The sequence below is a fragment of the Halyomorpha halys genome, unplaced genomic scaffold (assembly GCF_000696795.3).
Source record: "Halyomorpha halys isolate HHAL.00 unplaced genomic scaffold, Hhal_1.1 Scaffold251.1, whole genome shotgun sequence".
NCBI lineage: Eukaryota > Metazoa > Arthropoda > Insecta > Hemiptera > Pentatomidae > Halyomorpha > Halyomorpha halys.
Genome location: NW_027106674.1, coordinates 654,424 through 667,080, shown reverse-complemented (window position 1 = coordinate 667,080; position 12,657 = coordinate 654,424). Strand labels below are relative to the sequence as shown.

Sequence of the window (12,657 nt, the reverse complement as noted above, 5' to 3'; positions counted from 1 at the left end):
GAAATATCTATGCAAGACTAAGTTTAAAGAATACTTTTCTGTGAGGATCCAAGTTAATAATCTTGAAATATTTATGTAATTTGGGTAGTTTCTTTAGCTATATCTGTCTAAATTCAGAAAAGTAGTATCGGTTAAAATTATAAAGAAAATAAATACATTTATCACTGTTCAATAACACTATATTTAAATCAACTATACACACATATAACAACTTCAAACCAACTAGAACCTTCTCCCTTGTTATCATACAATCAGTGTTACTACCAATACACTCCCTTACAATATGAGCGGTCTAGCTAACATTAATCATAGAGCCAAATCCCTCTACAAAACACCTTAGTGAATAAGTCAGCTAAATTAAATTTACTATCAATTTTTACAATATTAATCACCTTCTGTTCAATATAGTAATGGACGAAATGCAATGTTACATTAATATGCTTAGATTGCTTAGTAAAGTTATCATTATTGGCTAACATAATACAACTTATATTATCTACATAAACATAAACACCAGATAAATTATCTTCTTAAAACCTATATCATCACATAAGATACAGAATATTTCAGCAGTTGGATTACATTACAAACATAAGTCATATTCACTTCTCTGAAAATTCAAGTTCACAATAAACTTCTTGGACAAGTCATACCAGTTTCTTGGAGATTCGCGTAATCCATAAAGTGATCTTTTCAACAGATAAATTTTGTCATCGTTAGTTTCAAATTCAGGTGGCTGGACAACATAAACTTCAGACTTAACTGGGCTATTTAAAAAAGCAGTAATCAACTCCATTTGATGTACAAAATATTTTCGATTTACAGTAATACTCAACAGTGTTCTTAAACTTGATAATTTTGGAACTGGAGCATAAATCTCATCAACTAGGTCACTTTGTTCAAAGCCTCGCACAACCAATCTTACTTTAAAGGCTTTATTATCTTTTTGGCGAAAAACCCATTTCACACTCAGAACATCTTTATCAATTCGTCTATCAATAGCAATCTAGGTTTTTAATTCATCTAAAGATCTCATTTCATTTTCCATACCAACTTTTTATTCATCACAGACAGACTTCATTGCTTCTTCATAAGCTTTTGGATCAACAAAATTTACCATGAGGTAATCATTAAACCGTTCAGGCCTTTCATTTTTATCCTTTTCATCTTTATCAGACTCTACTTCTTTTTCACACCATCTTCCACAGTAATACAATCAGTATCCTGTTCAATAATTTTCACATTCCGAGCAAGAACAATTTTTCCATCTACTAGTACATGATAGCCCACATCAAAATAGCCGACTAAAATTACTTTTACAGCTTTATCATCAGAGGTGGTATGTTTTTCTTCAAGCACATGAACAAACACTTTACTTCCATACATTTTGAGATTCTTGAAGCTAGGTTTTCTTCCAAAGAAAATCTCATACAGAGTCAATTTTTCAAAAGTAGAACTGTTTCTTAATCAATTTCCAGTAAAGCAGGCTGCCATAACAATCTCTGGCCAATATTTTCTTTCAATTTTAACTCAAACTTGTAAGTTTCACTCTTCTTCAAATACATAGCATCCAGCTTCTGCAAGATTTCCTTGGGGTTTTCAATCTCGCCCATTACTGACACATCCAATTGACATGTATTACATCACTTTGTCAATTTGATCATCCCATTTGCGTTGACTGATATTTTCAGGTCTCAATGTATTTTCGATCACCACCGCACATTTCTTGAATTTCAATAGATGCAGGAACTTGAAACGCCAATCATCATACTTGATGTTGTTATCCAAAACTGGAATGATAACAGAATCACCACGGCTTGATGCCATCTTGGTTGATTTAGACCCTTGCCAAATATCAGCAGCAGAACAGATAATGAAGTTGAACTCTTGCCCACTTTCACAATTAATACAACTTTAAACATAGATATTAATTAAACCACGCTCTGCTACCATGTTAAAATTATAAAGAAAAGAAATACATTTATCACTGTTAAAAACACTATATTTAAATCAATTGTACACAGATAGTAAAACAAATTAGAACCAACTAGAACCTTCCCCCTTGTTATCATACAATCAGTGTTACCAAATAGCAAATATTACATCAGTATCAATTCTTTAAACACATTAGGATAAGCTATAAAGCTTGAAGAAACGTAGGAACTGGCAACGGCAATGGTCTCCCAGTTTTGACTAAGAAAAAATTGAACATACAGAATATTTTTTTTTCGTACCCTCTATAAAATTTTTTATGGGTAAAATAATGCATACATATATTGAGGTATGGTATATTTATAACTGGAAATAAGGAATTCCTTGGATTGCCTTTTGGGATTATGAGGTTTGGTTAAGGGTCCAGTAGTGAAGGTAGTGGTGATCGGTGGCTTACACCAGAGGATTATTGGAACAGGGAGAGACCGTTCCGCTGGACATACAGAGTATAGTTGAGTGTCTCCAATAGAATTACAACACAATGTTCATAAACTCGCTACTAGATGTCGCTGTCTGCACTTCTGTTGGGCCTCAGTTCTACCTTTACAATATAAGTGAAATTATAAAGTCGAGGAAATCATCTCAACTTCAAGTTGAATTTGTTTTCTTTGCCATTTTATACATGTGAAGAGAGGCCATCGACTGGCAAGCTTTCTGTCCAGTCTCCTGAGGCCGATATAACACTGATATTTATATTATGAATTCATATATTTTGTGCCTCACCTGTATTTAATGTTGAAAGTGATTTTAAAGATACTCTTGACAAGGAGGCCCCTCACCTCCGGAGTTAAAATAGCACCATTTTAGAATGGATATCTCATAATTAACAAATAAACACAACAGGTAACCTTAAAATACCAAAGGTAGTAAAAGGTAATACCCAACACGAATTACTTTTTCTTTTTCATAGTAATGCACTTATTAATTCGATTTTTCTTTCTGTTTTAGAGGGATTGGGGAAAAAAAAAAAAAAGATACTTTTATGATATTCCGGTTTCATGTCTGCTCAGAGTTGTTCAGCATGCAGATGGTCTTTATGTTTTAAAAATTTGAACTTATGGATTTCTTTCTTTGTTTATTTATAGGCAGTTAATATTTAAGAGATTCCTTTTTATCTTTTACTATTATCATTTATTTTACTTGTTAAAAAGTGTTATGTTCGTTTTTCTTTATATATATATATATATAAAAACTTTGATTGATAAATTAATCATTGACTTACTTGTATCATATACAAACCCATATATTATATATACAAGCCTATGGTGGCTATTCTTAAAAAAAAAAAATTTAAATTGGGTGTCCATGGTTTTTGAGCCATTTTCTCAAATCTTGAATTCTAAAAAACAATAAGTTGGTAGATAGTAATGTTTTGTTTCTTTCCATTTATTAATTAAGTTGTTTATTCAGTTTTTTCTATGAAAACAATTTCTAAGTTGTAATGACCGTGGTGTTTAAAGCCTGAGTAAACATCATTCAAGCTAATGGCTTAATTGGATGAACCTAATCTCTAGTTTGAAGAAGTCTTGACCATTTTCTCTCAGTTGAAAGTGTCAATTTTGCAAATTACAACTTATACGTAATATATTAATATTAGATATTAAGGGGATAATTCAGCCTGATCGGCTTGTTGATAAAAACACATTTATTACTCTTACTAAAACTCAACAATTTTCCTTTTAAATTTAATAGACAAAGGTAATGACTTAAAAACAATAGTATTAATTTGATTTTTTATTCCTCAAACATTGAGATTTCAAATTTTAAAAAACTCAATGTTTTATACTTGTATAAAATAATTTTTTTCCAGTTTTAATTTGATTAATTTAAGTACTTTAATTCATCATATCCCTATACTCCTTTGCTTTTAAAGAATATGTTAAAATTATCAAATATTAGTTTAAATGGTTTTAAAACAATGGAAACGAAATGGGATGGATTCAAGAAACCCTACTTCCCTAAAAAAAACATTAAATATTCTTACCTATTCAGTTTAAGGTTAATCTATAACCATAATGAGTCTATTTCCTGCTCAACATCTTTTTCTACTTTTTTTACTGCTCTTTTCACATATTTATTGTGTATTTTATTTTTATTGCACCAACCAGTTCTAGATTAAACCAATAGGTAAATATTTCTAATATATAATATGAAATATCTGTTTAGGTTATGCATTGACACATTTGTTACTGGCTACACCTTCACCTAAATTACCTGCCCACACACCTCTGAGAAGGGCTGCAATCGATCTTATCGGAAGAGGTTTTACTGTGTGGGAACCATACATAGATGTTAGCAAGGTTCTTTTAGGACTGTTGGAGCTTTGCTGTGATGCTGACAAGCTAGTACCCAGGTATAGTAAAATTAATACTAGTCTAAGCTTTTTGTTATATTTTATTAAATGTATAAAATGAATTTAACCGAGTTGATCGCTTGGTGTACCTAGGATCAGAGGTTAATGCAAGTGATAAGGTTATAGTATCTACCAATGGGTTATTTTGGACTACCAATGGGCTATTTTGGACTAAGTTGGCATCTGGGAAGTATATTCACGTCAAGAGCCACAAAAATAAGTTTTTATTGTACACCAATAAGCATTATTTTTATTAAACACCATGTGAGCAGATACATGGGCATTTTTTTCAAATGAAAGGGATCTCTGACCATTTGAGGGGAAAATCCTGGGAAGCATTTAGGATTAAGTGAAAAATGGTTCAAAGTGGAGAGATTAAACAGAGATGTATAATTCTTGCTAAGCAAGCCTGATGAAAGAATTGTCAAGCTCTGGAGAAAATGTGACCCCACAAGATGCTAAAAACTCTTGGACAAAGAAATGTATGACACCAGACCAAAAGACTGTCTGGAGTGGAATGGAGTGGACAGTGGATTGCAGGCCAGAAGGACGCTACTCTGAGGAAGTTCTTCCCCACTGTACATGCAAGACTGAAGGCTAAGTGGGTTCTCCCTGATTACTGAGTCTCACAGATTCTAGCAGAACATGGAGTGTTCCAGGGAAAGCTTCAAAGCTTTAGAAAGAATATTGACCTGCATTGCCCCAACTGGAGAGGCCTTGAAACATCAGAACATGTAGTGGATTGCACTGACATGGAAGGATATCGAGCCATGTTGTTGAGAAAGACTGGAATCTTAGCCCTCGCCAAGTTAGACTTTCCCTGTTTAATGGAAGAAGAGAACTGTCCTTTCTTCAGGGAGTTCATCTATGGGTGGAAGAAGATAGTGAGTCCAATGCTTTTTATGTTGGGAAGGGCTCAACAACCTGACATGGGTGAGCCACTGGAAGAAGAGGCACCCTGACGGATGCAGTTGCAGACAAGGTGCAGCCTTTTCAGTAAGGCACTCATCCAAATTCTGGGCTGCACCACAGTTATGCTTTGTAAACGTGGATGTTCACTTAAAATTAAATAGAAGCCCCTCTCTAAACCATGTAAGAATAAGATAAATTGTTGATTATTAGCAGGAGTGGCATGCTCAAGCCCAGCACTCTACCCCATTACCGCCAAACCCTGTTTACTAGAAATAGTGAGGAAGGGGGAAAAAAAAAGGGTGTTAGAAAAGATTTTAATAATCTACTCAGAGTTCAGAATTGTAGGATTGCCAATTTCACCGATTAAATTGGTTGGAGATGCTTGAGGAGGCATGATTAGTAATGATGTCACACAAATAAAATTTGTATTTATATACAAATATGGTGAGTAAAAAAAAACAGCTACCTCTTAGTAGGCATTCTGTACAAAAATCTCGTAGTAGGTTGTCAACATGCTATTCTTTTAATTATTATAATTGGTATTTAAAATTGAAAAAATGAACTTAGTGTGGAAACTATATAAGCCTAGATTTGCTTAAATGGTAACATATTTGCACTTTTTATAAAACTACAAAATCCTATGATATACTAAAATTAAGAACAAAATGAGATAAAAAAAAAAATCTTATATGAAAAAGATGTTTCATGACTCATAAAGGACTTGTATAATATAGGGTTGGCAAATAAGTCCTTTAGTTTTTTTTGGGTGAAAGAAAACTAAGTTTATTTTGTACATATTTATTTTAATTTACAATGTAATGTCCATTATTTTCGATTAACTTACTCCATCTCTCAGCTGATTAATCCCATGGTCATAGAATGTCTGTGGTTTATTAGCGAAAAAGTTATCAAGGTGCTCTCTGACACTCTGTTCGTTTTCAAACCGTTTTCCACTTAAGGAATTTTGTAGAGACCGGAATAAGTGGTAGTCACTAGGAGTAAGGTCCGATGAATAGGGAGTGAGGCATGAGGGTGGGGCAAAAGATCCCATCCTAGGGCTAACAACTTACTGTGGGTGACTAACGAAGTGTGGGGCCTAACGTTGTCATGATGGAAGACGTCACCCTTTCGATTTGTCATTTCTGGATGTTTTCTTCCAATTTTGTTACTTGTGAGCAGTATAGAGTGGAATCAATCGATAAACCTTATGGCAACAGCTCATGAAAAATCACACCCTTGAATTCCCACCATACAGAAAGCATGATCTTCTTTGGGTGCAATCCCGCTTTAGATGTGGTTCCAGGTGGTCTAGCTGGGTTTCCAAGATTTATTTTGCACCACATTATCGTAGACAATCCACTTTTCATCCCCTGTCACAAGTATTATAAGAAATGGATCGTTTCTGCAATGAATCGCAAATGGAAATGCGTGTTGACTAGTTGGCTTCAGTCAGAGAGTGGGGAACCCAAACATTAAGCCTAGAAACGTAGCCAAAATTATTTTCTACACTTGTATATGATACGTCTAGGACATTGGCAATGTCTTGCACTGATTGTTTGGGATAGATTTTAATCAACTATCTCCTTAACATCAGTGATTTCAATTTCTTGTGGGTGACCAGGTCGCGGTGCGTCGTTTTTGTCAAAATTCCCTGCTCAAAACTTGGCGAACCAATTTTGGCTCTGTTAAACCATTATCCCAATAGACCCTGCATATTTTTGTATGTGTCTCTGCAGCTCGGTTTCTTTTTTTGAAGTAATAAAGCAAAATATGCTTATAATGAATGATATTTCCATCCATCTTCTCAGGTGGATCACAAACACAATACTGACCTAACCTAACAAGTGTCAACAGACTGTTTACATATTACAAATAGGGTAAACAATCCTCTGAGGGATTAATTGCATCAGAAAAATGTGAGGTATTATAACAAAACATGAATACAAAAACCGAAAGGACTTATTTGCCAACCCTATATTTTAGTTATTTGGTCTCTTGTTTAACTTTGCCTTGGAGTTGATATTAAATATAATTTGTGTGTAGTTGCATGTAGTAGGGTCACTATTACAATCAACAATTCATAACTTATATAAATTTATTTTTAATTAACTTTTTCTGCAATTCTTTATTTATTTTTTTCTTAGTATGACTTATGGGCTTCCTTTAACTCCTGCAGCAGATTCTGCTAGAACTGCCCGTCATGCTCTTACTCTTATAGCTACTGCTCGCCCTGCTGCTTTTATAACTACTATGGCTAGAGAGGTATATATGTATTTACATTTGTCTCCATTTTGTTGTTAATTATACAAAAATATGAAATTAAACTATTAAATCAAGTTGGTTGAGTTCTTATACTCACAACAGTTTTGGTAACATTAGATATCTCTTTTGAATATGAAACTGTTCATCAGCTCTGGCCCCCAGGATGAAGTAATTTAACCCTTCTGCTTCCAATAACTCATAATGTTTCTTGAATAAAGCTAATAATAATAACAAGATTTAGAATCCAATTTAAATCCTATTATTTCTTACAAACATAACAAATTATGTTTGTTATGGCTCATTATCATATCTAAAGAACAACTGTTCAACTGTCTTTTTTTTTCACTTATATAAAGCTATAATAATTATTTTTAAAAAAGACAGAACCTATTCATTTTGAATTTTTGGTTATGAAAAGTTACATTGTGAAGTATATTCTTGAAAGGTGTTTTATTTGAATGAGTTATGAGTTTTGAACGATTGGTTTTTTTTTTTTACTTTGAAATCAGAGCTAACTATTTGTTAAAAGTATGCCAAGGCTTAATTATTAATATTTATATTTTGCATTTAAACAATTTTTTTCATTTTAGGTGGCTAGATATAATACATTACAGCAAAATGCACAAACATTAAATGTCAATCTGAGTACTGCAGTTCTTCATCGTGCCAAACCAGAAATTCTAAGATGTGTGGAGCTTCTAATTGATAAAATGCATACAGAAATGGCTGATCTGCTTATTGAAGTAAATATATCATCTGTCTTTTCTGTCTGTGTGTCTAAATCCCAGTACGACTCAAATTTTAGTTGTTGTTATGTACTTTAGCAATAATAATCATAATTTTAGAATTGAAAGGTCTTAAGCAATAAAGATGTCAATTCATTTTACCTTTGCCAGAACCTAAGAAAATGTATCACTGTTTGTTGTATAGTTGTATATATTTGGTCTAAAGAGACTAGTTTGGTTAGGACTACTTTTTTTTTTGCAGTTGTTACGACTTGAGGACTGCTTGGGTAGCTCTTATCCCATTTTTCTTTCCATTCATAGTATTGAGATTCAAGAATCTAAATTTCCAATTAGCCACCTAGTCTATCAGCTGATGGAAAAATGGTCACACTTCTGTGGTAAGGTTGAGTAGGATATCATATTTTTTTCGGTGAAATGTTCTTTAATAGTAAGGAGACTATTTTGTTTAAAAGAAGGTAGCCCCCTCTCCTCCCGCAATTCCATTATGATGAATATATCATATTATAGAGCCCCATGTGGTCAAGTTAGTAAAAAAAGACACTTACCTAAATCAAACGTGAGAGAAATTTTTTTCTCTGGCCTTTTCTTCTCAAATCAAATCAAAATCATCTTATGTGAATAGAACATTAAGGAAGTGCCTCCCCTGCAATTGAGGAGGGGGCTGCGATGGAAGAGAAGGAATCATGGGAGTAAGTTAACCCCTTTCAATATTTTTTACCTCTTCATTATCATCATAACCATCGACAGCTGCAGTTTCAATTGACTCTAAATCTAAATTCATCAACCCTTTTGATCCAAAAAATATTTTCTTTCAGCCACCCCCTGCGACCAAGTGTAAATTATTTAATATTTTATTTTATTTACTTTATTTTATTTACTGTCAATTTATATTTTATTTTCTTTGTAATTAATTTTAATAGATTTTTTTGTCAATTAATGTTTTATTTTCTTTGTAATTAATTTTCAAATACAGTCCACTAACATTAAGCCAACCAGCTTTTTAAAACGAGGTAACACCTGGCCTTGAAGGTGCACTTCATACAGAAAAATAGGTTGGTTGGCACTTAACTGACAAGTAGGTTGATACTTCTCATTTTCCAGTAGGGAAATTTAGAGGCACGGAATTCAACACGGACACTGAATAGTTAGGAAATAGAGGAACAAGTGTCCACACTTAACTATTAGGTCAATAATAAATTTTTTGAAGTATAAAATTTATTTATTAAATATGTATATATAGTTGACCGTAAAGATATAAATATAAGAAGATGGTCAGGGTTGCTTCTTTTAACTCTTACCACCCTCGCCTTCATTTCACCGTTGAAACCGAAACTAACTCTTCCCTCCCCTTTCTCGACCTCCTTATTATAAAGAATAATGACGGCTCCTTGTCCACTGACTGGTATAACAAACCCACTTACTCCAGTAGTCTACTAAACTATTTTTTCCAGCACCCCCATCATCAAAAGATCAATATTGTCAAAAATCTCATACACCATTGCCTTTCCTTATCCGATCCCCAATACTACAACACAAACATTCACCGTATTAAGACTATTTTGCTTTCAAATGATTTTCCCCTTCACATCATAAACAAACTTTTAAACTCTTACATCAACCGTTCAACGCCTACTCCTCCTCCAAACTCTCTACATCCACCATCCACTCTCTCTATTTATAGATCCCTTCCATATGTCCCCTATCTCACTGACAACATACAAAAATTCTTAAAATCAACCATTCCTTCACTACGTCTTGGATTCAAGTCTCAAAATAAACTATCTTACTTTTTTACTAATAATAAGGATCCTATTCCTCTCCAATGCCGCTGTAACATTGTTTACCGGATTCCTTGTTCTGCCCCCAACTGTAATTCTTCATATATAGGCGAAACTAAGAACCACCTCAGATCACTTATCTCTCAACATAAATTATCTATAACTTCCCACAACTCAGCTGCTTCCAAACTTTCAGAACATGCCCTTACACTTAATCATGCTTTTGATTTTGACCATACCACTATTTTAGCCACTGTTCCAAATTACCAAAAGAGACTCATCTCAGAATCCATTTATATACATCTTGAACCATTTCCAGTTAACCACAAAATCGATAAAAACTGTATCTCACATACCTACAGCCATATATTAAACTTAATTAAGACTAAATAATTTTATGCTCATTTTATTATCATCACCAAATTTTTCTATTATACTTTTGTTTTTCACCTGTTTGTTATCTCATTATCATCACCTATATTACTTCTTTTTACATCTCACCTTGTACTTTTATATTATTTTGTTAACTTTCACTTCCGATTTTTAAATTACCTTATTTCACTTTATATTATTCATGTTACTCCTGTTATCTTTACTATTACTATTATCAGTATAGATAAATGATCATTTTCACGATATATAAAAACTACAGTTGTTATCATTGTCTAATTATTTTTCTTATTCATTTCTTAGTAATTTTTTTTTCTAATACTCTTTATCTACTTTTACTTACTATTAGTAATCTTTTACAATCATTGTTATCATATCCTATATTGTATTAACTACTCTAACTATATTTTCTTCTATATATACTCGTGTTATTAGTAACGATATGTATCATTCTAATTTTACTTAGTTATTCCTAAACTAGAAAATTATTATATTTCTGTATCTTTCTCTTATTATTTTTCATTTTTTGTCATATCTTTATGACTACTTCCTATATACGCAACGTATTTGAAATAGAAATATAGCCATTAAACGGCTGGCCACCTCCTCCCCACTCCTCCACGCTTCCACTTCATTATTGCCTTCTGTTCAATCGTTCGCTTTGAACAGCCCTGATGAAGCCCTGCAAACGTCGGACATTAAAATAGTTTTAAACTATTTGTTCTTTTTTTGACCGCAACCCTGACCATCTTCTTAAATTTATTTATTAGTTTTCTTCTATTGTACACATCTGTTGTGATAGGTTGACACCAGTATCTGATTCATTATTATGATTCGGTCAATAATTATGTCTAAAAATAATCTTAAGAGAAAATTAATTCATACCTTTTTTGCCTTAGTTTTTACAGTCTTAGATGCCACATGGCTGTATAGAGTATTTAATTCTCAATTGACTCCCCTCTTAAAATCGACAGTTTTGGGACAAAGAGCTCACATTCAACCTCCTAATTGTTTTTTCTAATTTAATGGTTCGTTTCTCTGAAACTCTATATCAGTCCTGTATCTCTGCATGTATTTCCAACTGATATTTGATATATAAATAACCAAGAAAAAGTGGGACTCATTCCCCAGCTTGAAGAAAGTCAATTATCTGAGTCTTATAAATATTAACCTTAGCAAAAAGCTTAACTGGCTGCCAAGGAATCTGTATAAATTTGGATAACTATGGTTGGTTGTGTATTGTTCAGCTGCAAAGGGTTTTGCTACATTATAAAATTTATGTACAGATTCCCTCTCTCATTTGAAATTTTACCAATGGCTTATCAAACTATACCAAATGTGGCTAAAGCATTAGTAAAATCTTGGATGTTTTCATATCACTATTTGTACCAATCACCAACAAACAAAGTGATGGAATATCAACATAATATGACAAATACTGCCTTGGCATATCATTTGGTAAAGTCTTTAGCTTGGTTTGATACCTTACCACTGGTATTTTTTGATATATTCTTCTTCTCTGAGGAAGAATTTTGTTTGTTCAGCTGTCAACTTAGTATTGTGGTTTTTATTGAGCTACTTATCTAACTTATGTTCAGGTAGTTTTTAACATTTGCCTAAAGTAATGCTATTGTATTCGTAACATAATATATAATGCTTGTAATATTAAATGTTTAATATCTTGGTTTTAGCAGATTGTCGGTCTTATGCTTGATGTGACTTGTTTGTTTTCTCAATTACTACTGTTACTACCTATTACTTCTTTTTAAAAACAATTTTATAGGTAGTTGATGTGATACTGCACTGTGTTGAAAGTGGACATCTGAAAATGAAATCACTTGGTGAAGTATTCCCAGCTGTGAATAAATTCAACCAAATCTCTCATTGCCCTGCTACCAGGAGAATAGCAGTTGGTGCTAAGAACGGAACCATAGCTTTATATGAACTTAGATCAGCAAAATGTCAGGTAAACATATTTTGACATAAACACTATGATTATAAAGGGAGAATAAATATATATATTGTAATATGCTCTTTTTGAGTAGATAGTATATTTTGATGTATAAATGGTTTTAATATGTTTTATTTTATGTATCATTTTAATATTCATTGCTTTGTTTATCCAAAAAGCAAACTAACCAAGTTTCATTGTTTATAATAACAAGATGGCGGTATGTTGTCAATGCCACATTGAGTAGAGTCAAATATCATAAAAACTATTTTA

The 12,657-nt window shown here is 32.7% G+C and overlaps 1 protein-coding gene across 2 annotated transcripts in view; it reads left to right on the top strand.

Moving 5' to 3' along the window:
- Nucleotides 1-12,399, top strand: part of Rbcn-3B (WD repeat-containing protein Rbcn-3B) — a gene marked incomplete at its 3' end in the record, with an annotated part of 47,982 nt that extends 35,583 nt beyond the window's left edge. For both annotated transcript variants that reach the window (XM_014419746.3, XM_014419744.2), the window contains 4 exon segments: nt 4,159-4,345; nt 7,402-7,519; nt 8,110-8,262; nt 12,217-12,399. In XM_014419746.3, the coding sequence (XP_014275232.1) occupies nt 4,159-4,345; nt 7,402-7,519; nt 8,110-8,262; nt 12,217-12,399 (641 nt within the window).
- Nucleotides 12,400-12,657: the final 258 nt, after the last annotated feature.